This window comes from Ochotona princeps, chromosome 15 (genome assembly GCF_030435755.1).
Source record: "Ochotona princeps isolate mOchPri1 chromosome 15, mOchPri1.hap1, whole genome shotgun sequence".
Lineage (NCBI taxonomy): Eukaryota > Metazoa > Chordata > Mammalia > Lagomorpha > Ochotonidae > Ochotona > Ochotona princeps.
In genome coordinates, this window is record NC_080846.1 from 15,337,043 (window position 1) to 15,362,028 (window position 24,986).

Here is a 24,986-nt window from a genome sequence, read left to right on the forward strand (position 1 = left end):
TCAGGATCTCAACTAGTCCATTAGACTCAGACCCTATCCACAGAGAAAAATCACTAATGTGTGGTCTGACCTTGGAGTACATGTACTGGGACAGAGCCTTCTCAGTTGCTGATAACTGTGCCGTGAACAGCAAGCCCAGATGCACACAGAAGACATGACAGCCAGCTTGTCTAGGACAGCTGGGGGTGTCAGCTGTCTTGTCAGAGGATGGAAAGCAGAACAGGTGGACAACTCTCCTAGTCAAGCTTTGCAGCTCATTCCTGGGTCTGTGGATGCACTAAGGCGGACTTTGTCAATCAACAAACCTTAGAAAGATTTTCTCAACCCTGGAGCAACAAAACCAGGATCTTCCCCGCATCAGGGTCTCAAAGGCATCATCAAATGACCAGTCCCTATCCTTGGGTCCTGATGTAGACTGACAGCAAGCAGTGACCCCTTCCAATACCATCCTGTAGACACGGGAGCAAAACAAACCCTAAACATTTGTGCTACCCACCTTCCTCAGTACCTTAACTTCCCCATCCTAATTAGAGACGCACATAGGCATGTAATCCCTCTTGACTATGTAAACCATATTTTAAAAGAAAATTTAAAATTAGGACAATGAGAAAAAATAGTAGGGGAAGAGGAGAATATTCTGGGAAAGACTAAAGTCAGGAAGCCAACTAGCAGGATACTGTTCCTGCCCAAGTTAGTAAAAAGTAATGATCTAAGATAGAAGCAATGGCCATAGGAATAAAGACAAAGAGCAGATCCAAAGGATGTATTTCATGCAGGATGAGCAATACCTGATGAGCAATTAGATGCAAGAAGAGATAAATGTGAATTCTTGTTCACAGCCTGCCTAACATTGAGCTACATGTTCTCCAGGACTAGATGTTTAGCTTCAAAGAGACAGTCATGTCTTAGTCACCCTCACATCTCCAGTTCTTAACACAGAATCTAGCCCAGTACGTGAATGAAGAATATTTTCAGTATCTGGTTGAATAATGGCACCTGCCATTATTTACAAGAGGAAAAGAACTGATAGATAATGACAGTGGATTAGGGGTTAAAATAACTCTTGCTTTTTTTTTTTTAAAGAAACAGAATAGATAGAGATGTAGCTTGCTGGAACAGTGAAAACAGAAGTAACGTAGACAGTTAAGAACATGAGGGTACAGATGTCCAGAAGACAATTATAAATTCAGAATTAAACCTTAGGATTAAATCTGTAATTAAACACAATTTATATACTTGGTGTATTAAAATTAAAAATCAGACTTAAAAATATCTCTCATTTACATACATAATTTCAGAAAACAACTCAAAATATTTTGAGAGTAGAGATTTTTCCATGAAGAATTGGAATAAAAGTAAAGATATAAAAGATGTGGATTGTGGCTTAATTAGGTTACACTTACATCTATGACCACAGTGGCCCAGGTATATCTCATATGTTGGCAGAGCAGGCAGTCAACAAGCACCTGCTTTCCTAAGATGATCTACACTGGGGAAAGGGAACTTATCAAAGGAAGTTTTAAGAAAAACAGGTAAAATGAGGACAATTAACTAGGGTATGAGGAGGATACCCTGTTATCTCTTTCATATAAATACCCCTACGTACCAAGAACTCAGATCTGAGACCAACTTGACCCCTTGGGATCAAGAAGATGCCATGTGTAACACGGAAAGGCTGTGACAGATTATGTCACTGTTCTAAATTATTCACAATTCAGTTATTGCACAGCCTTTGCTGGGTGGCTTTGTACCTGCACTCCACTGAGAGAGATATTCGTTAACTCTGTGCTCAGCTGCATAGCACTGTGTGGCTATGTCTGGTAGGATATTAGCATTTTGTAGAAAACACACGAGTTTTTCCCACCATTTTTTTTTTTAAAGATCTATTATTATTATTAGAAAGCCGGATATACAGAGGAGGAGAGACAGAGAGGAAGATCTTGCATCCGATGTTTCACTCCCCAAGTGAGCCGCATCGGGCTGGTGTGCGCCGATCCAAAGCCGGGAACCAGGAACCTCTTCCAGGTCTCCCACGCGGGTGCAGGGTCCCAAAGCCTTGGGCCGTCCTCAACTGTTTTCCCAGGCCACAAGCAGGGAGCTGAATGGGAAGTGGAGCAGCCGGGACTAGAACCGGCGCCCATATGGGATCCCGGGGCATTCAAGGCGAGGACTTTAGCCGCTAGGCCACGCCACCAGGCCCTTCCCCACCATTCTTACAAGGTCTTCGTCAGTTCTCACATCCTTAAGATCTCTCTCATCCTTGGTCTTTCAAAACCATCTCAGATCAGATTAATTCGCCCATATAGTCCCTAATAGTTATGTCTTCCGTCTTTATAGAACTAATCAAGCGGAATTAAGATACTGTCAGCTTATGAATAAAGAGGAAATGGGCAAGTTGGCACAGCCGTTAAGGCGTCACTTGAGCAGCTGCATTCTATATCAGAGTGCTGAGTTCAAGTTCCAACTCGATGCCGGATTCCAGATTCCTACTCATGTGAACCCTGGAAGGCAGCAGACAATGGCTCCAACAGGTGGGATCCTGACTCCCACACGGGAGTCCTGGCCTGAATGCTGGGATCCTGGCTTCAGCCTGCTCTCGACTGGCTGTTGCAGACACTGGTGGAAATGAACCAGCAAATGGTGCTGCTGGTCTGTGTTCGCTCTCCCTCCCCTGATTCTCAAATAAATATATTTTTTAAAGAGGGCATGTGCTCGAGTCACTCCAGCATTTCTGCTGCGCACACAGTAGCAACTCAGTAGACTGTTGTTGAATAAAAGATCAGGAATCACAATATCTGGATAAGAAAATGAAACCAACATCTCACTTATAATTACAACCATAAGTGAGTTTTTTTTTTTTTGCCAGAAAAAGACAAAAACTGTTCATAGTTTCCAAAGCATATACTCTCAGAACCAGCGAACCAGTCATCAGAGGGTATTTCCCAACACATAAGCTACCCTTTTTGGTGGAGAGAATGGCAAACCGAGCCAGTCAGAAGCCAAGTTTTCAGCAAGTCATGTTGTGAAACCTGCCAGATGCTGGATCATTTCAAATCTCCGAGCCCTGATCCTCTGCTTGGTCTTACCTTTGCAAATGATTTACAAACTGGTATCCACAGACCTGCTAGATGAACTCTAACAACCTCAAAAGCTCTAGCCCCCTTCACCCAGTCCCAACAGACAAGTTGCCAGCCACATCCCATCCCACCAAAACTCTGCAGAGACTTCTGTTAGCTCTGCTTTAACTGGTCATTCTGGGATGCTTTCCAACTTGCTTTCCATTTCACATTTTCCTAATTTCTTCACTTCAGTCAGCTGATGGAGTAGAGTGAAGGGCCCAAAACTAACCACCTGAGGATTCTAGGCCCCGAGAGCAGCCTAAGGTTGCATTTTTTTTCCTTTTTACCATCTGCATCCAGGCAGTGGCAGGAAGGACTAAAACCTCTGTTGTGCAACACTCATGAAAGAGTGTTCCAACTCCAGAAGTCAGCAGCAGTCGCCTGCACGATCACCGATCAAATCCTGCCTGTATTCCTCAGACTCCCACTTTCCTCAACATGCCACACGTCACTTGTCATACAGACTGCAAGGGCTTTCTCCAACAAACTTCTTGCCTGTACTGCTCAAGTTTATAATCTCTGCCTAAAAAAGAGAACTGAAGCTAAGACAGCTAAGCCCCCTCTTGAGTCAATACCATAGTTGCTGGGATTTTGGCCCTGTTTTTAGAATTTAAACCAAGCTGCCCCTATGGAAAAGTTGAAACCCATCTTTGTGCCTCAAGAGTCAGTACTTGTCCCAATCTAGAGTATAAGCAGACCTCCTACTTAAAACTGGTTATAATGGATATATCACTTATGGAGTCCTGTTTTGGGAATCCAGTAATACTTTGATTCTCTTTACATGTATACATATGATCAAAATTCAAAACACACATATACATAAACATATGCGTGTATATATGCATATGCAGAGAGAACACACATACCAAGGCCTCAGAAGAGGATCATTCCTTTCCTTCACAGCCCACATTTACTGGTGACTATACAGTCTTCATGACAGTATCTTATGTTGCCTAAATCTTGCACAAAATCAGAAGCTCCACAATCAGGAGTATTGGCACTACCCGGGCACTTAGAAATACAGAATTTTACCACCAACTGCCAAGATCTTCTGAATGATGGTCTTTGGTTTAACAAGACCCCCCAGGCAACTTCTGTTTACAGATTCTGAGAACCATGGTTTCAACTATGGAGCATATGAATCCTGTGTTCACTTCACAAGACATACCTGGAATATCTACTTGTTCATATACTACATTTCATTAATCACTAAGTGTTACTAAAGCAATTACCAAAATGTCTTCTCATAGCCACCATCTCTGGATGGCACCGCTCAGTCCAACTCACACTCCGTACCTCTTGTGGCCCACACTTGTGGTTCAGATGGTTGGGTAACTAGATGGCTTTATGGGAGCATCTCAATACCATTTCATTCTAAATTAGGATGGAGCTTTCAAAAGCGCATGGAAATAAAGAATTTAAAGTTATTTTGGTTCAAAAAATTAGATATTCATGCATAATTTTCCCACAACAGCATTTGCCATGAATCATCTAAAGATCTGTCTTCTATCACTCTTTGCAAAATAACTTCAATACAGCTTTTAATGCAAGTACTTCAGTTTCCTAGATCAAATATTTAAGTAACTTCATAACAATGTAATTTGATTTTGTCTGTATATGTCATTAATCATTCTTTCGCTCACTGATGTTTTCAATCTTCTAAAACTAAAAAACAAACAAAAAACCACTCCCACAGAGATAAGAAATGAAGAGGATTCTGCTGGAATCAGAACTCAAGTGACAAGCCATGGCCTTGGGCTCTGAAAAGAACAATATAGCTAAATTTAGAGAAACTGGAAACTTGAAGAAAAGCTAGTGATTTCTTTCTTTTAGCTAGTTCTATTGTCAAGTGAACATATGCAATCAGCCTCGTAGTTCCAAAATACAGGCAGTCCCCAATTAGTCATTTTTTGTTTCTCAAAGAAGAGGCATATCCATTGTGGTTAAGATTCTGCACCTGCTTGCAAATGTCAATTAGCCCAGAGGATGTCAAAATGAAATGTCAGAGTGACTACCTCAGAGAACCCCATCACCATGTGCAGCAAGATCTCTGTGGATAATACATGCAGGGCTTGACCTTAAACGTTAAGGATAATCAATTTTCCCCAACGAATCTGAATCAGCTTCTGTACAATGTCCCACTGCTCAGAATACCAGTCCCCCACCTAAGCAACCTCTGCCCAAGCTGTTCTGTCCTTCAGTGACACCTACAGACAGCATGCTAGGATGTACAAACCACCTTTCAAAAGGTATGTAAATACCAGGACAAGTTGGTCTACTTGTCATAGCTTTCTAATCTAAATTAACCCTCATCCTCACATCCTGAATTAACCAAACCTCTGCGGTCATTGACAGAATATGGTTACATTTGAAACACCCTTTCAGGACCATTTTGACCAAAGGAACGTTTTCATATAGACAGATGCTATTCCACTAGAAACAACTATATACATGCATACAATGAAACAGACACATCAACATCCACAACCTTTCATCAATTAAAACTAAAAAGTTATTAAAACCACAGAAAATATTCAATTAAAACCAGAGAAGGCAGCAAAAAAGGGGAAAACGCAACCATAAATAGAAAAATAGTTACAAATATGGTACATATCATTTTAACTAGGTTAATAATCACTTTAAATGTGAATAGCCCACTGACACCCATTAAAAGACTGTCAGAGTGACTAAAACCTAAGACCCAACTCTACGTTGTATACAAGAAACTGAACTTCAACAGGATGGCTTAGAGACCGTCTCTAAAACCGTTCTGTTTCCATAGAGGGTTACTTGTCTTCCATTCCTCTACCACAGATGTAATCGGGTTCCCACTCCAGTGGAAAGGCTTTGGATTGGCTGAGTCTACAGTGCACAAGCAGGACAGGTGAAACACGGTCACAGAGCATCTCTGAAAGAGGACACGTGGGTCTTCCAGTGAGATCATGTTACTCTGATCTTCTCTCCTGGTCTCAGCAGATTCAGTTGCAAGGTCAGTGCGGCAGCCTGCTTCTGAAATGTAAAACCTCTCTGTTTCCTTTAGCATCCATTCTGGAAGTATCTGGTCGTAATTTGTTGAAAAACAATGGGTTCATGCTACTGAATGGACATCTTTTCTAAGCTATCCTATGCCTTGGGCAAATTCATCACATCCCCGCACACCTCGCGTTTTCAGAACCTGCACACACAGAAGTTAGTGAGCCCCGCTGGGTCACCACAACAGGCGAGTAGACATCACAAGGAAGAGCCAGACAAGGGCAATGGTTACTGGTCTGCAGCCATTTCACATCTCCTTTTCCCTTTCAGATGACAGATGTGTTTATAAAGTCCATGTTTGGACTCCATTAATGTTCTCTTTCTAAAACCCAAGGCTACCTGCAGACAACTAAGAGGAAAATAATGGAATACAAGATACTGGAGAAGGGGAACCCGGAGAAAAGGGAAGAGTTCTCACTACTCCTGCAGAGAGGGACATAGGGAGATCACCAGGATCTTGAACACAATGGAGAAAGCCTGATTTAGACATAATTTCAGAGAAATGTATACTAGGGGCTGGTGCAGAGGAGGGCAAGTGTTAGGATTGAGGGGAGGGTCTGCCTCTTAAGAAATTCTCTCTACGCCTTTGATTAGGTCAGGGTTTGCAAAGGGCTCTTATTAAACCAGGGTAAAATTCACAACCCATGAACCTATTCTCAAGGATTGAGTTACCAGATTACTCCTACCAACAGAACCTCAAAAAACAGGACCAGGCTAAATTAGTATAAATCAATCATTCTTAACCATGAGTGATTTTGCCCCCCCCACAAGCATTTGGCACTGTCTAGATATTTTCAATGATTACAATTGGCATCTACTGGGTACAGGGCAAGAATGCTGCTAAATATCCTGCAATGAACAGAACTCCCACAGCTAACAATTAGTCACCCCAAAATGTCAACAGTACCAGTTGAGAAGCTAGTGTAAATGAGTAAGAAAAGCCTAGGTGCCACGCAGCATACAGTTTGGGGACAAAGGATATGGTGAAGGCTGGAGTAAGAGACGCTCAAAGGGAAAAAAAGAGAGTTAAGAAATGACAGCGAACCTGAGACATGGTATTAGGGACAATGTCCTTCCCTTGCAGGATGATAACTGGCAACCCTATGCAATCCCTATGCATAGTCCCTATGCACAGTCCCTATGCAGCAGATGCCTGCCCAATTATTCAACAATTATACGCAAAAAATCTACAGATATTGTCAAATACCCTCCATGAATAAAACAGTGTTTGACAACCATTCTCCTAGAATTATATAAGTATGTGTGTATGTATATATAAGATTACATATACATATATACACACAAACACAAGGTCTCTTGTCATTTCTTACATCTTAGTCTTTCCTTCTAGGTCCTAAAATTTGAGTACAACCTTTTTAAAGAGATGTGCATAGGGCATACTCTCCCAGCCTTGCAAAAGCTATTCTTAGGCTGACCTCTCTTCAATGGCCATCTAGTTGGATCTGGAAATCCAAACTGACTTGCACCTCTTTTCACTTTAAGACACCAATTGCACCTGATCTCTATTCTTTCTACAGGAAAAACCTATTTTGAGTTTCTCTCATTTGCAAGTCACCTGTCTTTCCCCTAAAATTATTTCTAAGATTTTTCTGTTTTTAGGATTTTTTGGTTTTGTTTTATTTTTCTAATTCACCACACTGTTACCATGTGGACTTCTATTTATTCTATTGGGGCAGTCATTGTGATTCTTGAATAAAAAAATCAATCTATTCCTCCTTCCCTCACCCCTTCTTTCTAGTCTCTTGCTCCAGAACAGAATTTCTATTAAATTGATGTAGACGCTTAAGTAAAGATACCACAAAGACACCACGCAGAAATTTGTGTAAGAACTCCAGGAATCAAAATCCCAGGAGGAGAGGCCTGAAAAGCACAGGTTACGGATCACCTTGTGCCACGGACAAAGCACCCTGGGGTAGGACTCAGGAATCTGCAGTTTTAAGCAGTGCAACGATGACTCTTAGTATTTATTTAGTCTACAAGCTATGGCTGTTAAAGGTTGGTTTTGTTTTGTTTTGTTTATAAACTCCTGCAATAACAGTATCACGTCTCTAGGTGGCACCATATTTGCAAATTGTTAAGCGTCACAGAATCCCAACATGCAGATTTATTTCTAAAACAAATTACATTTGCCTAACTACATCATTATCTTTAAGTGCCTTATCTACATAGAGAAATGAGATAAGATAGATTTTATAAAATGTAAACCTCCAACTCAGACTTTAGGACAAAGAACAATTATCTGGCCATCCTAGCACAGGTAGGACCTCTTGGAACGGACTTCGAGAGCGATGTGATATTTTCAGGCAGGATGCTGGAGGTGATTTAAGATACGACTTTAGCAGTCAGAAAACATTTCCAATGTGCCAGATACTCAATATTTTCAGCTTTGCAGGCAATAAAGTCACTGTCACCATTACTCAACTTGACCAATATCATGCAAAAGCAGACAATCCATAAATAAATTCCCAAGTGCATGACTGCAGCTGTATCCAAATACAACCTCAAACACAAACACTGACATTTGAATTCCACAGGTTTTCGCTTAACACAACGTATTATTTTTAATTGTTTCCAACTATTAAAAATGCAAAATCTACTCAGTTCCTGAACTACACAAAAACAGACAGCCGATTAGCTCTACCCTGATGATGGGGGCTTACACAGCCCTGATATGAGTCAACTTGATGGAGCCACAGGAGTTGGCATTAACTAAAGTATTCAAACCTGACTTTGTTGAATACAGGAGTTTAATCTAAGCTGATAGCTCGTCATGAAGCATAGCATTAAAGAAATTAAAACAGGACAGATTTTAAATTCTAATGCAGAATAAATGATTACCAGATCTTTTTTTTTGCTAATTAGAGCCAACACTTAGGTCAAAGATGTTTAAACACACCCAACTCCCCTCTTACGGCTAACCTAGTAAAGGCCAGTGAAGATGGAAGTGTGCTTGGAATCCACCGCACCTCATAAGAAGAAAACAGAAGCAGTGTACTAAACAGGCAAACACATGAGGAAACTCAGACACACTGAGTCCAGAATTCCATTCAGGAAACCAGCCCTGTTACCTGTGGTATCTTGACTCAGGGTCTCCTGGCTGCTGCTGCTGTAGGAAGGCACTGGAGTGATGGACAGTGAGGCTGGACAAGACAAAGGCGTGGCCAGGTCACTTCTGCGGGCGAAGGATCGGTGGTACACGGGAATGCCTGCATCTTTGGAGACGAGAAGAGGCAGATCTGATGGGAGAGTTGGTCTGCCTTGTGCATACGGATTTTTCCAGTGGGCAAGTCCAATTGCAACAGGCCCAGCCACATCATAGCCTGGAAAGACAAAAGCATCAAGTCAGTAGCAGCCACCAGATAGAGTCTTGCACTATAAATGGTTTCATATTCCTTGAAAGTCAGTTGAGTGCCAAAAAAGACATTGAGATAAAGCAGGTATCACATTTGGTGGCTCTCATTTTGCTCAGCATACATTATTAAGCATATACAATGGACTAGGAGCCTGTCTTTGCCCTCCTAGAGCTCAGTCTACTAAAAGGAGAGAAGATCTGTATTCATAATAGAAAATAATTGATAGCCTACTATATGCTAGATACTTTACGCAATTTTGCTCTCAAGCTCACAGCCATCTTACAAGGGGAGTGTTACCATTTAAGGTTTACAGATCAGGATATTGTGCCTCAACCGGCCTGCAAACACCAAACACCAAAGGCAGAATTTAAGCTCAGATCCATCTCATTACAAAATCTGTGCTCGTCCCCCAAACTGCAACTAGTGATAGTATAAAGCAAGATAAAACAAACAGCTTAAAAAAAATCAGGACAGAAAAGTGTCCCTGGGGAGTTCAGGGGACAGCATCCTTTTAGATGGAGGGACTAAGTCACGGAGAACATGGCACGAACTTGGCCTTAGAGGCAAAGTTTGCAGCCCAGAAAGTCCAGAGGCCAAACAAACCTGTTCTGCAGAAACATGTGTGTGTGTGTGTGTGTGCGTGTGTGTGTGTGTGTGTGTGTGTGTGTGTTGGGAGAAGTTTCCATCTAAGTAAAGGATGCAAAATTAAAAATCCATAATAAAGGTCTAAATTGTTCTCAAAAATACAGGCTTAAAAAAAAAGACTTATACTTCATTCATTTGTGAGGAGAGTTACAGAGAGAGGGCAAGACAGAGAGGCATCTTCCATTTGCAGGTTCACTCCCCAAGTGGCCACTATGGCCTGGGGCTGGGCCTAATGAGAAGCCAAGAGCTTCTTCCAGATCTCCCACACGGGAGCAGGAGTCCAAGCACTCGGACCATCCCGTGCTGCTTTCCCAGATGCATCAGCAGGAAACTGGACCAGAAGCACAACAGCCAGACTTGAACCAGTGACCACACGGTATGCTGGCACTGTAGGCAGTGGCTTAACCAGCTATGTGAAAATACTGGCCCCTCTACCAAAATACAGCTTTCTAACATTTCTTGAAAAATGTCTTGATCTTCTCCTGTGGATGAAGTGACTGGATGACATTGCCACATGGGAATCACCTGTTGAATCATTGATTGTGCCATCCCTTTGAACTGCAATAGGGAATTCCAACCAACCATAGTCTCCTGCATACCCTAACACCTCGCTCCCAGCTTGCTTCACTCCTCTGCCTGGTTTCTACAAGATTTCAGTTTGCAACCTAACCCAGATCCACAATACAGAAAAATAATATAAGGACATTAAGGCAAAATAAGAATGAACAGGTAGGTTGATACAAGACATTAAGGTCATGAGGCTCAGTCGCTACTGCCAGTGCCAGGGATCCATATGGGTGCCAGTTCAAGTCCTGATTACTCTATTTCTCATCCAGCTCCCTGTCGAAAACCCCCATGAATGCAGCAGAAGATGGCTCAAGTGCTTGGGTCCCTGCATCCGTGTTGGAAATCAGGAAGGTGCTCCTGACGTCAGCCTGGCCCAGACTCAGCCATTGAAGCCATTCTGCGAGTGAACCATAGGATGTAAGACCCCTCTTCTCTCTCTCTGAAACTGCCTTTGAAATAAATAAATCTTAAGAGAAAGGTTAGAGAGCCAATGTTGTGGTCTAGCAGGGGAAGATGCTGCCTACCATGCTGGCATCCCAATGCCCACCAGTTCAAGTTCTGGATGCCTTGCTCACTAACCAGCTCCCTTCTAATAGCCAGGGGAAGGCTGAGAAATGTGGGAGATGCAGAAGCAGCTCCTGGCTTGTGTCTGGCCTTGGCCTACAGCTGGTTGTTATTGTCATCTTAGAAATCAATCAATAACCAGATCTGTCTCTTCCTACATTTCTGAAATTCTTTCAAATAAATAAATTCCCCCTTTAAGGTCCAAAACACCAAGGTTTTTAAAAAACAAAAAAACTAGATTTACCTGGCAAAGTATTACCATTAAAGTCTGTGAAGTGGGTATCAATATAATCACAGCAACCACAGCAACAGTATCCAGAATCTTTCATTTGTTTCTACTTTGAGTACTTTTGGGAGGTTGTCTCTCCCTGCCCAGCTCCCCCAAGCCTTCCTATCTCTGGTGACATGATGCCTTGAAGATAATGACAGGCAGTGACTCAAAATGTAAGGGGGAACCTCCAGATCAAGGGGATGTAGGGGCAGGCATAGCAGAACCCAGAAACCCCAAAGGGGCAAGATGAAGGCTGGGCAACCGTGTCTGGGGCAGGCTCAAGCCCATGCCACATACCACGTGCACACAGGGAGGTAGCGTGCCACCCTGGTTCATGCCTTACAACCGCCTTCTACTCTCTTCCCTGTGTGTCTCCTTCATGAGCTGCGCCTCCCTTGTCTCAGAGGGTGCCTGAGTCATCTCAGAAAATCCCTCTCCGTTCCTCTTTGGCTCTTTACCATCCACCCAAACCAAGCAGACCAGGCTCCAAGCTGAGGCTCAAGACCCAGCCGTCTTTCCCGAGTGCTACCCAATTGCCAGCAGCAAGGACCAGTGCGGAGGCTGTGGGGAAAAGCCAGGTGCAAGTCACGGAAAGGTCAAGTCAAAGTGCTGACATCAAGGAGGGAAGATGTGCTGACATGGGAAGAAAGGGGCTTTTGCCACCAGGTGGCTTTGTCCCTTCCTGGCATGACGCCAGAGAGGGCACCAAACAAAATGGCAGACTTTGCTCCCTAAGTGGGGCTTTTGCAAAGGCTGAGGAAGGCCGAGTTTGTTTGGAGACACTAGACACTCGGAGCTTTACTGGCAATGTTCACGTAGAAATAACAGGCCGCAAAAGCAGGAAAAGAAATGGAAATGAGAGCTTGGAAAAATGACCAGAGTCATAAATCCAGGAGTCACCCACGTGTAAGTCATTGTGGAAGCCTAGAAACAAAAAAGCTACTTGCCTATCAGACACTGAATTCACCAGAAAGTCTATCTAATGCCTGCTGGCCTGTGATACAGGATCTCACCCTCACAATCAGTTACTACAATTCCCACTGACAGATGGAAAAACTGAGGTTGAGAGCATGATAACCAGACCACGGTCAGCAGCTGCACTCAAATAGCAGCCAAGACATCGAGCCCCGGCACACAGATGCCCAAGCAGCTGCTTTGGCCCCTAAGCCGTTATCCTCCCTAAAACAGGGCACAGTGAGAAAAACTCCAGGAAATGGGGCCTACTACCTGATGAATGGCTTTTGCACCACTCATTACTGAATACTCGGTCATTGAGGAATCGTGGCTCACCAGGATCCTCGAAGAAACGGGAATGTTGAGAATATGTACACGGGAACAAATCAACTCTTTCGGTTGGTCTCTTTCCTAACCAAGTGACTATGTGGAAGGCAGGGAGTGTGAGTGGATGTTTTCTGAGTGAGGCATATAGAGCTTCTAGAAACAATCAGAGACAATGCACAACACTGTGACAGAGCCAGAAACACTGCAGAAGACAGACTGGCCCTGGGACTGAACGACACTGGACCTGGGATTGTTCCTGAACTAAAACATGCAGATCTGTGATCAGGACTTGAAGTCTGCTGTAGCTTGTGGGAGGCAGAATTCCAAGGGTTCTGGCGTTTCCTAAGGTACTTACTGAAAATGTGAGAACACACTGCTTCCTGTTGAGACCAGAAATCCTTCCATAAGAAGGTTAACTGGGACCAGGTCTTTCTCTGGTCCTGCTGCTTCATTAAGAAACTTACTTAAGTCCTCCCTCTCTTTAAACATTCCCGGGCTTCTCTGAACTTATGACACAGAATAAGAGAGCACCAGGAAAGCAGATTTTGAAGGATTAAGTGCCCATCAATGGATAAAGGGATGAACTGTGATATATAGAGATATTTGTATCTCTATATAGGCACACACAGAATGAAATATTACTCAGTCTTTAAAAGTAGGTCCTGTCGGGCCCGGCGGCGTGGCCTAGCGGCTAAAGTCCTCGCCTTGAACGCCCCGGGATCCCATATGGGCGCCGGTTCTAATCCCGGCTGTTCCACTTCCCATCCAGCTCCCTGCTTGTGGCCTGGGAAAGCAGTCGAGGACGGCCCAAAGCTTTGGGACCCTGCACCCGCGTGGGAGACCTGGAAGAGGTTCCTGGTTCCCGGCTTTGGATCGGCGCGCACCGGCCCGTTGCGGCTCACTTGGGGAGTGAATCATCGGATGGAAGATCTTCCTGTCTCTCCTCCTCTCTGTATATCCGGCTTTCCAATAATAATAAAATCTTTAAAAAAAAAAAAAAAAGTAGGTCCTGTCATTGGCAGCAACATGACTAAACCTAAAATGCATTACACAGACACAGAAATACACGATCTCACTGTATACACAAGTAATTTTTTTTTGAAGTCATATACACGAGCTGGTATTGTGCATCAGCGTAAGCCAACACCTGTGACACCAGTAACCCTTACAAATCCCACTTGGGATGCCAGTTACTCCATTTCCAGTCCTGTTCCGTGCTAATGCACCTGGGAAAGTAGTGGAAGATGGCCCAAGTTGCTTGGGCCCTCGCACCCACGTGGAAGTCCCAGACTGAGTTCCAGGCTCCTGGCTTGGGCCTGACTCAGCCCTGGCTATGGCGACCATTTGGAAGGTGAATCAACAGAATGAGGACCTGTCTCTCCCACCTTTTCCATTTCTCCCTTTACCTCTGCCTCTCAATTTATTAAATGTTTTCAAAAATTCATACACAGAAACAAGAGTAGAATGGTAGTTACCAGGGGTGGGGCAGAAGGGAAGGATGGGAAGGATGTGGGTGAGAGTGCTCCAGGCTTCAGTAATGTGAGACGAACATATCTAGACACCTACTATTCAGCGTGAGGCCTGTGGTTCATAGTATTGTGAAGTTTACCAAACATTTGCCAAGGCAGCAGATTATGTAATTTCACCACATGCACAGAGAGTGACTAAAAGCAGGGATATAAAAATTCCTCCCACTGCAGCATTTTACTTGATCAAAGCATGATATGTGCCTTAAGTAGACACAACTAAATGCATAGATACATGGTATTTGATTCACCAAAGCACTTATTAAGCGTATGTTGCTGTTACCTGAAAAATAAACACGTTTACATTGTTCCTAAGAACTCAACTCCTTCTGATTTCAGGTTTTACCATCTCTTCTATAAAAACACAGTGAATTTTAGTACCTATCTCCCGCTGGAAAAACTGTTGCTCCCATAACTAATGAGCCTTTCCTCTTAGTTTAGGAAATTACCACATCATTTACTCTACAAATGGAGTTCATTAGCAAATTCTTGAGTCCAAGTTATTGATACAAGTAAGCTATGGTATGATTTCTGTAATTATGGCAGAATTTAAATGAAGTGTTCTAAAAGTAACCAAGTGTTTTGAAGGAAGGAGCACACGGGAGCAGCTGACATCCAAGGGGGCCGGCAGAGGAATGCCACACTAGTAGTGTTCTCCTCTGTCCCCATCATGTCCCCCCTAGAGAGGAGATAGAAGCTGGGGTCTCAGTTCCATGGCAACACCTTTACCCATGGGACCCCAAATCATGAGACACATGAAAGGAATATAACTTGTCTTGAGTAAAACGAATGAACCCTAACTCAAATCGCTCATACATGGGTAAAATAAGAATTTCCTTCCAGAAGCTAGAGAGTTACCCAAAAGCCTCATGAATAAACAGTGGGATATTGGCAGGCTCTGTTTTTCTGTTCTTTGGATTTTTTTTTGCATCTGATTTTAGCAGGGCACAGGTACCTAAAGAAACTTCATTAAAAGAGAATCCACCCTTGGGCCCGGCACGATAGCATAGCGGTTAAGGTCCTCTCCTTGCACATGCCAGGATCCCATATGGGCACCAGTTCTAATCCTGGCAGCTCCACTTCCCATCCAGCTCCCTGCTTGTGGCCTGGAAAAGCAGTCAAGGATGGCCCAAAGCCTTGGGACCCTGTACCCACGTGGGAGACCTAGGGTAAGCCCCTAGCTTCTGGCTTCAGATAGGCTCAGCTCTGGCCATTGTGGTCACTTGGGGAGTGAATCTTCAGATGGAAGATCTTCCTCTCTGTCTCTCCTCCTCTCTGTATATATGACTTTCCAATAAAAATAAATAAATATATCTATATTAAAAAGATATAATTTGGATGGAAATAATTCAACCTTCCTTCATCCTTTCATGGTGGCTACTGTCGACAGAAGCAGGCACGAGGGCCAGGTCCGCAAAATGGCAAGCAGCAAGAATGTCATCCAACAGGAGTCAGAGTCCCCAGGTTCAAACCCCACTTACTACACATGGAATCCCAGACAACTCCTGAACTTTGCAGGAACTCAGTCCTCTCACTGATACAACAGCAGAGGGGCTGATGTAGTGGCTAATCCTCCACCTGTAATGCCAGCATCCCACATGGGCACTGGTTCATTTTCTAGCTGCCCCACTTCTGAGCCAACTCTTATCTGTGGCCAGAGAAGCCACTGGAACATAGCCCAGGTCCTTGGGCCGTAGACCGGCTAGGCTCTGGCTAGCCCTTGCAGCCATTTCAGGAGTGAACCAACGAATGAAAGATCTCAAAAAGATTTTAACAATAGCGGAAATAACACTCTTCAGGATTTTGAGGGAGGGATAAATAAGCAAACACAGGAAAGAGAAAAAGTATTTCGAATAACACTTGGCAAAAATGAGACCTCCTCAAAAGCATTTGCTCCCATGTTGCCTTCACTGCCTGCCCTTCTACTTTCACCCAGAACTGTCACACAAGAAAATATCAACTCCCAGCCCATCGCACCTTCAGAGCGTGGCCACCTGCCTCCCACTCCTACGGGCATCACAAAGCTGTCAGGGGGTTCACTCGGTCTCCCCTGCTAGGAATTCCCTGAGCTTTAAAGCAATGGACCTGCTTGGTTCTGGTCCCTGTTACCGTCTCGGTCTGCACTGGGTTTCCCTCAAAGATTGGTCCCGGGGCCTCTACACACACAACACGGAGGCTTCACTCTCGCTCTCCTCCCCTTGCATGGATTCCACCCGCCTCTGCATGAACACCACCAACAGGGTCGTCACGGGGAATGCAGCAGGGGCGGTTCCCGTTCCCCTTGCAGACATCATAACCGACAGCCACCTGTATAAAACAGAGTGCTACCTGCTGTTGCTCACACAGCCTCCCATGTACTTCAAATCAGCATTTTTGGTAACCAATGGCAGTGCTTTCTGAACAGTTGCCACACTGCATGGTTTAAGAAGGAACAGCAAGGAATAAAGCGTTCAGTACAGATAAAACCTTTTGTCTAACAGTTTTAGATCAGTGCTTGGTTGAATCCACAGGTGCCAAGGACGGGAAATACAAGTGTGCATTCAATGAGGCGCAAAGGGACACTATGGAAACACTGTTCCTAACTGTCCTTCACCCTTTCTGATCATGACAAGGACACGGTCTCACTTTGGTTTGGAAAAGCACTCCAAGTTAACCAGCTTAGCACACTCTTCAAACAAGAATGGGCAGACTTTACTGACATGCTTTCTATCTGTAGTTATACCATGACATTTCTTTTTTAAATCGGTTACTGTGTATTAAAGAGGAACTCAATCGTAATTTTAAATGATTGCTTAATAGTACAGGTGCCACCCAAAGGAAGAGGTTAAAGCAGATGATAAAGTTGGGCAAGGCATCTATGGAGGAGCTGGGCAATTTTATCTGCCATCTCCTTCTAGCAAAATCAGAGAGTGGCCACAAGAGGGCGCGCCTACGCAGTGATTCCACAAGCAATGGTTCCAATTATAGCCACAAATAGGCACACACTGACAGGTTCCCTTTGCTCTTTCATTAGCCTCCCTCTCCTTCCCCAGCAATGATTGTAGAAAACAATGATCCAAGTACTCACCTATGGTGATCTGGCTGACACAACTGTAGTAGCTGCCCGTTGTTGCAGAGGAAAGGTTATAACTCCCACTGCTCGCATCTTTGTCTGTCAAGGAAATGAGACAAAAAGGTTCATTATAGGCTGGTAGACACCATGACCACCAAGTAAACACATGATTGACAGGAAATAAGCCAGCTCCCAGCGTCTGCGACAGAACGGTCCCCTACTCACTCACCAGTCCCTCCCGACTTAGGGCGCTGAAGGACTAGCAGGCACCAGGCTCTGGGGACACCACAGTAAACCATCCAGACAACCCCACAACTTATATCGGTTTGATATCACTATAATGGAATGGGAGTGAGAGGGTCGAGATAAGGTAGAGGCGGCAGATGAGAAGGTGAGGTTAGAATCAGGTAAGGCTTCCTGGAGGAAGGGACATCCAAACTAAAAGGAAAAGGTGACTGCTGTCCGACTAGGCACAAAGAAGGGAAAAGAGGTCCCGACAGATGCTGTCACGAGGTCTGGAGACTTGGGGGCCCATGAGCCTAGAGAGTGAGTAAGCCACAAACACACCAAGAGAAGCAGAGCCGAGCAGAGCCGAGCAGAGCCGAGCAGAGCCGGGAGACCAAGGGCCTCGGAAGCCTTTTGAACAAGCATGAACCCTGTTTGCACTTTGGAAACATTTTGCGGCAGTGGGAAGCACAGACTAGAGGAGGGCAGGAGAGCAGAGAGACCCTGATGAGGTGGTAATGCTAACCCTGGCGAGAGAGAACCGTGGCAGGGCCCTGGGGCGGTGGACCCCGGGGAGCGGAGGCTACAGCCCAGTGCAGATTCCCTCACTACAGTCCGCAGGGAAAGCCATCCCCAGAGCGGGGCGAAAACACCAAAACCTCACGTTTTAGCGTTCTCACCCACACCCCAGCCCAAATGAGGTAAGGCAGAACAGGCTCCCTGCCCGGACTTGGGTGAAAAGGCCGAGACGCCAGGTGCCTAACTGTCCCATCCAAGGTCAAAGCGATAGCCTGTGGTGGCAGAGAGTTCAAGCACAGGCCAGAACTGCTTCAGACCGCATAGGAAGCACGGCAAGGAGGCAAAGCTATAGATCTCTCAGAAAACAACAGCGGAGCAAACCCAGATGACCTTGAGAAGGAGCTGCAAAGGCTTTTTAGACACACCAGCAAAGCAAATTTACAAAGAGATCATGGATGGGCTGGACTCTGAAACATTTCCAGGAAAGGCTATGAAGACAGTGAGAAGACAGGCCACAGATTGGAAAAATAAATCTATAAGAGACACATCTGATAAGGAACTATTATCATTCACAAAGAAGCCGCACAACACTAAAAGCAAACCCATGAAAGAGCACGGATGGGCTGGACTCTGAAATATCTAATACAGGATCTGAGGACAACGCAAACACAGGCCACAGTTTGAAAAACACATTTGCAAGAGACCCATCTGTTAAAGGACTATCACCCACCACTCAAAGGAAGCTTACCCCTCAACAAAAAGAAAACAATCTGTTTTGTAAGAAAAGAGTCAGGGGCTGGTGTTTCACCTAACAGTTAAGACACCTGCATCCTACAGTGGAGTCCCTGAGTTTGAATCCCAGCTCCAGCTCTAGCCTCCTGCTAACACACACTAGGAGGCAGGAGTGCCGGCTTAACTAGCACATAGGATATCTCCCTCTAATTAACTAGCCAATTATTGATTAACTCAAAGGAGCCAAAGACCTTAACAAATATCTCACCAAAGACGACACACAGAGGGAGAATACGCAAGTGCAAAGTCACTCCATGGATCCAGGGCTGTGGTGTTACAGCGAGCAAAGCTGCCCCCTGCAAGGGCAGCATTCCATGCGGATCCCAGTCCACGTTCCTGCTGCTCCACTTCAGACCCACTCCCTGCAAATGCACTGGGAAAAGCAGCGAAAAGTGGTCCAAGAAGTTGGGTCCCTGCTACCCACACAAGAGACACAGATAAAGGCCCTGGCTCCTGGCTCCTGTCTAACATTGTCTGTACCAGCAATGTCGGGGTACACTTAAATAAGACGGATAGAATTATGGTTCCTTAAGAAGGACTATACCATTGCAACAAAATGGGGAAAATCTGTTGGGGGCGGGAGTTTTGGGGGGAAATCCCAGTCTATATGAAATTGTACCACATAATTCAAAAATTCAAAATAAATTTAAAAAGTAAACTACATCATACATCAATGAGGCAAATGTACTTATAAACCTATTAGTATGGCCAAAATTAGGAATACTGACAACGCTGAGTGCTGGCAAGATGTGAACAATAGAAACTCTTTCATGGTTCGTGGGAATGCAAGATGGTATACCACCATGGAGGACAGCTTGGTACCAACTAAACATAATGCTAGCCTGACTCAGCAAACAAGCTGAAACTTATGTCCACATGAAAATCTACACATGAATGTTTATAACAACTTCATACATAATAGACAAACCACCATTATTTATAATGGAAGCCACCATAATATACCCCAGAGATAAACTGTGGGAAACCCATACGAGAGAATATAATTCAGTACTTAAAGAAAAAAAAAAAACCTGACAAGACATGAAGGAAACTTAAAGGCATATGACTAAGTCCAAGAAGCCAACCTGAAAAATTGATATACTATTTGATACCAACTTTATTACATTCTAGAACAGGCAACACTGTAGAGTGTAAAACCACCAGTGGTTGTCCAGGGTTGCAGCAGAGACAAGCAGATGGGTGCAGAGGATTACCAGGGCAGGGAAAAACACTCTAGATGAACTACAACGATGGATGTGTAGCTTAAGGCCTTTGTCCCAATCCATAGAACTCTTAGCAAGAACGAGCCCTATGGTTAAAGACCTGGGCTGACCATGTCACATCAACGTAGGTTTATGACGTTACAAACACCACTCTGGAGATGTTGATAATGCAGAAGGGTATATGTTTCTGCAGACAGGGAGTATATGGACATTTCCTATGCCTTCTCAATTCTGTGTACTTAAAAGTGCTCTAAAAATAATCTTACAATATGGAAGGGCATGTGTGATTTTAAATGATCAAACTAAACATGAATTATCTAATATAAAGCACTACAGGTTAAAAGTCCTTGGAATAATGGTTGGAAAACCACACTAAAGAAGGTATTTCAAAATTATGCATCATTAAGAAAACACTTGTGGGGAGACACTGCAGTGTTGCAGGCTGAGCTGCTGCCTGCAGTACTGGCATGCCTTATTTGTCACAGGTTCCAGTCCAGGGGCTGCTCCACTTCAGATCGACGTCCCTGTTGGTACACCTAGGAAAGCAGCAGCAGATGTCCTAACTGCTTGGGTTCCTGGCTCCTAACTGGCCACTTGGGCAGTGAAGCGGAGAATAAAAGCCACATCTCTCGCTCTCCTTTCCCATCTCTCTCTCCCTGCTGCTCTGCCTTTCAAATAAATTCTTTTTAGAAAGAACACTGGGTTATAATGGGGGAAAATATTGCTCTAGGGAAAGAAATAACTATCAATAATTGCAAGATGCCTCCTTAAGAGAAAGGGTGTCTCCAAACATCTGAGTTTAATGAGAGGATGAGATCGCTGGTAGCGAAGATGGGTTTGTAGGTACTCACAGGAACCTGAGAAAGTCACAAAATGGGGTGCTCTGCATGAATCCTCGGCTGGAAAGTCACCGACATGACAGGCAGGGAGCAGGAAGATAGCAGTGGTCACCAGAGGCTAAGGAGGCCGCAGACAGGCTCACAGATAGGAAGGTAAAACGTGAAGACATATTTTTCAATGAGAGAAAAATCAATGTTAGCAAATGCATATAGCCAACTCCTCCACTGAAAAACATTTCCACCCTACCTCTAGAATATTTCCTGAACAACCAGCTACTCCTCCAACAGCTCCGTTGGGCATGCTAGATGGCAGTGACATACACATCTCCTACCTGCAGGCTTGTCATGACAGACCCATCTTATGCGATTTGTAATTTACAGAGCTAAGTGTTGTGCCTGACGTATGGTAAATGTTCCCTAAATGATCACTGAATCCAAGAAAGAAAAAAAAAAAGGAAGGGATAAAATTAAAGAAGGAATAAATGACTATTTCACCCTCTCACTAGTTAAAACTTGAAAGAGATTGTAACAATGAAAGAAAAAGAGACTTGGGTCTCAAGTCCAGCTTGGCTGCACACAAGCTTTTTGAACTTGAGCAAGTTATTTAAATTTCTTTAGCAATGGTTTCTCTACATGAAAACGGTGAGAATAATGCTATCTCACTTTTCTTTAAGGGAAGAGAAGATTCAGCTACATAAAATGCATAGTTAGCAAACATTTCAGTATCTTTGTAGAATTCACTGAATCCACAAAATCGAGACTGAAGAATAACAAGCTACCCTAACTAAACTTGTCATTCCTAATTCTCTTTCAACTTTCACTGGTGCTTCGGTCTTCAAAGATATCTGGAAGGAAGATGACCTTGAAGGGACAAAGTCAATGGTATCAAACAAATACACAGAGAAAAAGGGCCGCCTGAAGCAGAAACGGCTGTGACTGGGGGTTGCCGGGCCCTACACCAACATTTATCCTTTGATTTATATCTATTACTTCATTTAAGCTTCAAAAACAACTCTTTTAAGGCAGATGTGCTCTCATACCACACTGATGCAAGAATTGGAGGCTCAGAAAATGAAAGAACTTGCCTAGAGACACCATGTGGGAAGTCACAAAGCTGAAATTAAAACTCAGGTGTGTCTTAAACAGCAGAATAATCATTCACAACCTAGACAAAGTCAGAAGGATGATAGATGAATACAAGCTGGGTTCAGTGGATGCTCCACAGGTAGGAAGAGCTACTCGGGTAACATTTGCTATGTTGCTATCTACCCAGTAACTACTATGTCTACAGGTCCACCATTGAAGTACAGTCCCCTAGACTAGTGAAATGTGCACCACCTGTAAGCTCAGTTGAAATTAAATAACAGCTACTACATCAAGATCTCCAATTTAATAAGACACCCCTGCAAGTCCCACTTTCATCAAACGAAAATAATACTAATCTACAACATAACTCTGAAATCTTAAGCTGAACTCTGAAAGACTTAGGAATCAACCAGACTCTTTGTTTAAAGATTTACTTGTTTTTATTTGGAAGGCATATTTGCAGAAAGCAGAGACAGAGATCTTTGGTTCACTCACCAAATGGCCACAATGGCCAGAGTTGAGCCATTCAGAAGCTAGGAGCTTCCTCCAAGTCTCCCACGTGGGTATAGGGACCCAAGCACTTGGGCCATCCTCTGCTGCTTTTCTAGACCATTAGCAGACAGCTGGATTGGAAGTGGAGCATCTAGGACATGCTAGCTTATCATGCTACTGTATTGGCCCCAACCAAAGACCCTTTTAAGGAGCTGTGGGATCTGCCTTGTTCTGAGAACTGAAAGAATTAATATATGGTTGGAAGGGAGAAAGCTGCACAAACACATTATTGAAGACTATGGAAAGCCTGCAGCTATGAAGAAAAAATGACAGGCATGTGTGATTCAAACAGCTGTTTCTGCAAAAAACCTGCCTGAGGAAGAAATTTTTTATATATATATAATATTCAGTTTCAGTCTAAACCCAATACAACAAAAGGCCCAGATCCTAAGCACACAATTCAGTGAACACTAACATTAGCACAAAACACATGTGTCACGTAAGTGCCACCAGAGGGGCCCATCCGCAAACTCTCAGTGTAGAGGACACTGCTCACAGAACTGCCTGAGAAGTCCTAAGAATGGGTAACAGCCATGAGCAGCTCTGACCTCACCAGGTCAAGGGCAAGGTAGACGCGTGTCTAACTGTAGATTCTGAGGGGTGACAGCTCACACTCTGGACAGTCAAGAAGGAATGGCTCCTGGACTTTCAGTTGGGCCCACCCTGGAATTCTCAGTCATTCGCTCTCAGTCTCCAGCTAGAAAGTCGGGGAGCCAGAACTCCGATACCCTGACATCAGTCTAACCAGCAATTTTTTTGTGAACTGCTGTAACATTTCATTTTCTTTGAAATAACATTTTCTTTTCTTTGAAAGGCAAAGACAAAGATGGTGACAGATTTTCCATCTGCTGGTTCACTTCTCAAATGGCCAAACACTGAGGCTGCCCCCCCACCAAAGCCAGGAGTCCAGGACCCGATCTGGGTCTCCAAGCTGGGTTTTAGCAACCCAAGTACTTTGTGCTTTACCCTTCCGGGTGACCAGGGGCTGGAATAAGCAGCAGAACCTGGATTCAAACGCAGGTGCTGTGACGCGGAATGCAGCTCTCACAAGAGACAGCTGCTCTCAAACACCTACCCTGAAGTAAGTCTCTGAAGGGCTTCACTTTTAGGTCACTCATTTCAACCTTCATTTTGGTCATTTTATTACTTCTTATAACTGTTCGAGTATTGTTTGTAAACGACAAAGCTCCCTGGCCCTTCCTCATGTTTCACTGGAATACAAAGCAGGTACAGGTGGTGCTGATGGACATGATACCAGATTCCCCTGAAAAAATAGAGTCTGAAATGAGGAATCCTTCCATGGAATCCACAATCCACAAAGCCCGGGCAAACACCTCACTCTTGGGAAAGTAAGGACACATGAAAACAAACAAACAAAAAAAAAAAGGTTTTCATAAAACCTTAAAATATTTAAATTTGTTTATGCACACAGATGAAACAAGAATCTGCCAACTGACAGATGAACATGATTACAAACTATACAAAAATATTCACTAGACATTCCTTTAGAAACTGCCCCCAATGGTACTCCAGAACAAGAATATTCAAAGTCCATTCTGACAGCCGAGAGTGAGCTGCAGCTAATGAGCATTGGATATTTTTCAAACCACCAAACTTCATTTCTAAAGTACTTATGAGTAAGGGCAGAAAAATAGTATGGTGCATTTCTAAGCTAAGTGTGTGTCCTGGTGCATGAACATGACCCTCGGAAACATGGGGTGTGCTCTATTCCGTATTTCCTGTGTATAACACAGGTTTACAGAAAAGCTCATATTCAAGACCTGCCCTTTCCTTCTAGCTGAGTAATGTTCTTCAACTCACCATACTGCACTGAACTTCAACTTCCTCCTTTCAGCTGTACCTACAATTCATCCATTCAGAAAAAGACCTTAGATGCTTCCCTGGCACTGCAGACACAGGGGGAGATTAGTGCCTTAGGAGGTCTCTAAAGTGCAGATGACTCATCATCATAAAACAGATCTCTATTAAAAGAACACTGAACACATCACAGTGCTGTATACAGGGCTTCCCAGGTTTTCGTGGTTTCTTCATTTGTTGTTGTCATCATTGTTTTTCATAGGATTTTTGTCACTCCACTGGGAGACAGGCGGGCAGGTGGGTTCTGATGTCAGCAGCATCTTCCACCAGGCCTGAGCTACATCCCTGCAGAGGCAAAGGCCATTCTTGTTTTGTGTCCACAGCCTAATGCATAGAAAGCACAGTGAATGTGTGCCAAGGCCTCTAGAAAGCTTCCCAAATGTTTGAATCACCATCCCTGTATTTTAAAAACTAGGCCCGATACTCTCATTATCTCAGCT

General features: G+C 43.9%; 1 protein-coding gene across 1 annotated transcript in view; it reads right to left on the minus strand.

Annotated features, from left to right (window-relative positions):
* The window catches only part of ANO4 (anoctamin 4), a 311,842-nt gene that overhangs the window by 279,456 nt on the left and 7,400 nt on the right, over window positions 1–24,986 (minus strand). The window contains exons 2-3 of the mRNA XM_004589617.3: window positions 17,448–17,531; window positions 9,242–9,493 (exon numbers count right to left, since the gene is read on the minus strand). Coding sequence (XP_004589674.2) covers window positions 9,242–9,493; window positions 17,448–17,531 — 336 coding nt within the window. The remainder of the gene's footprint in view (window positions 1–9,241; window positions 9,494–17,447; window positions 17,532–24,986) is intronic.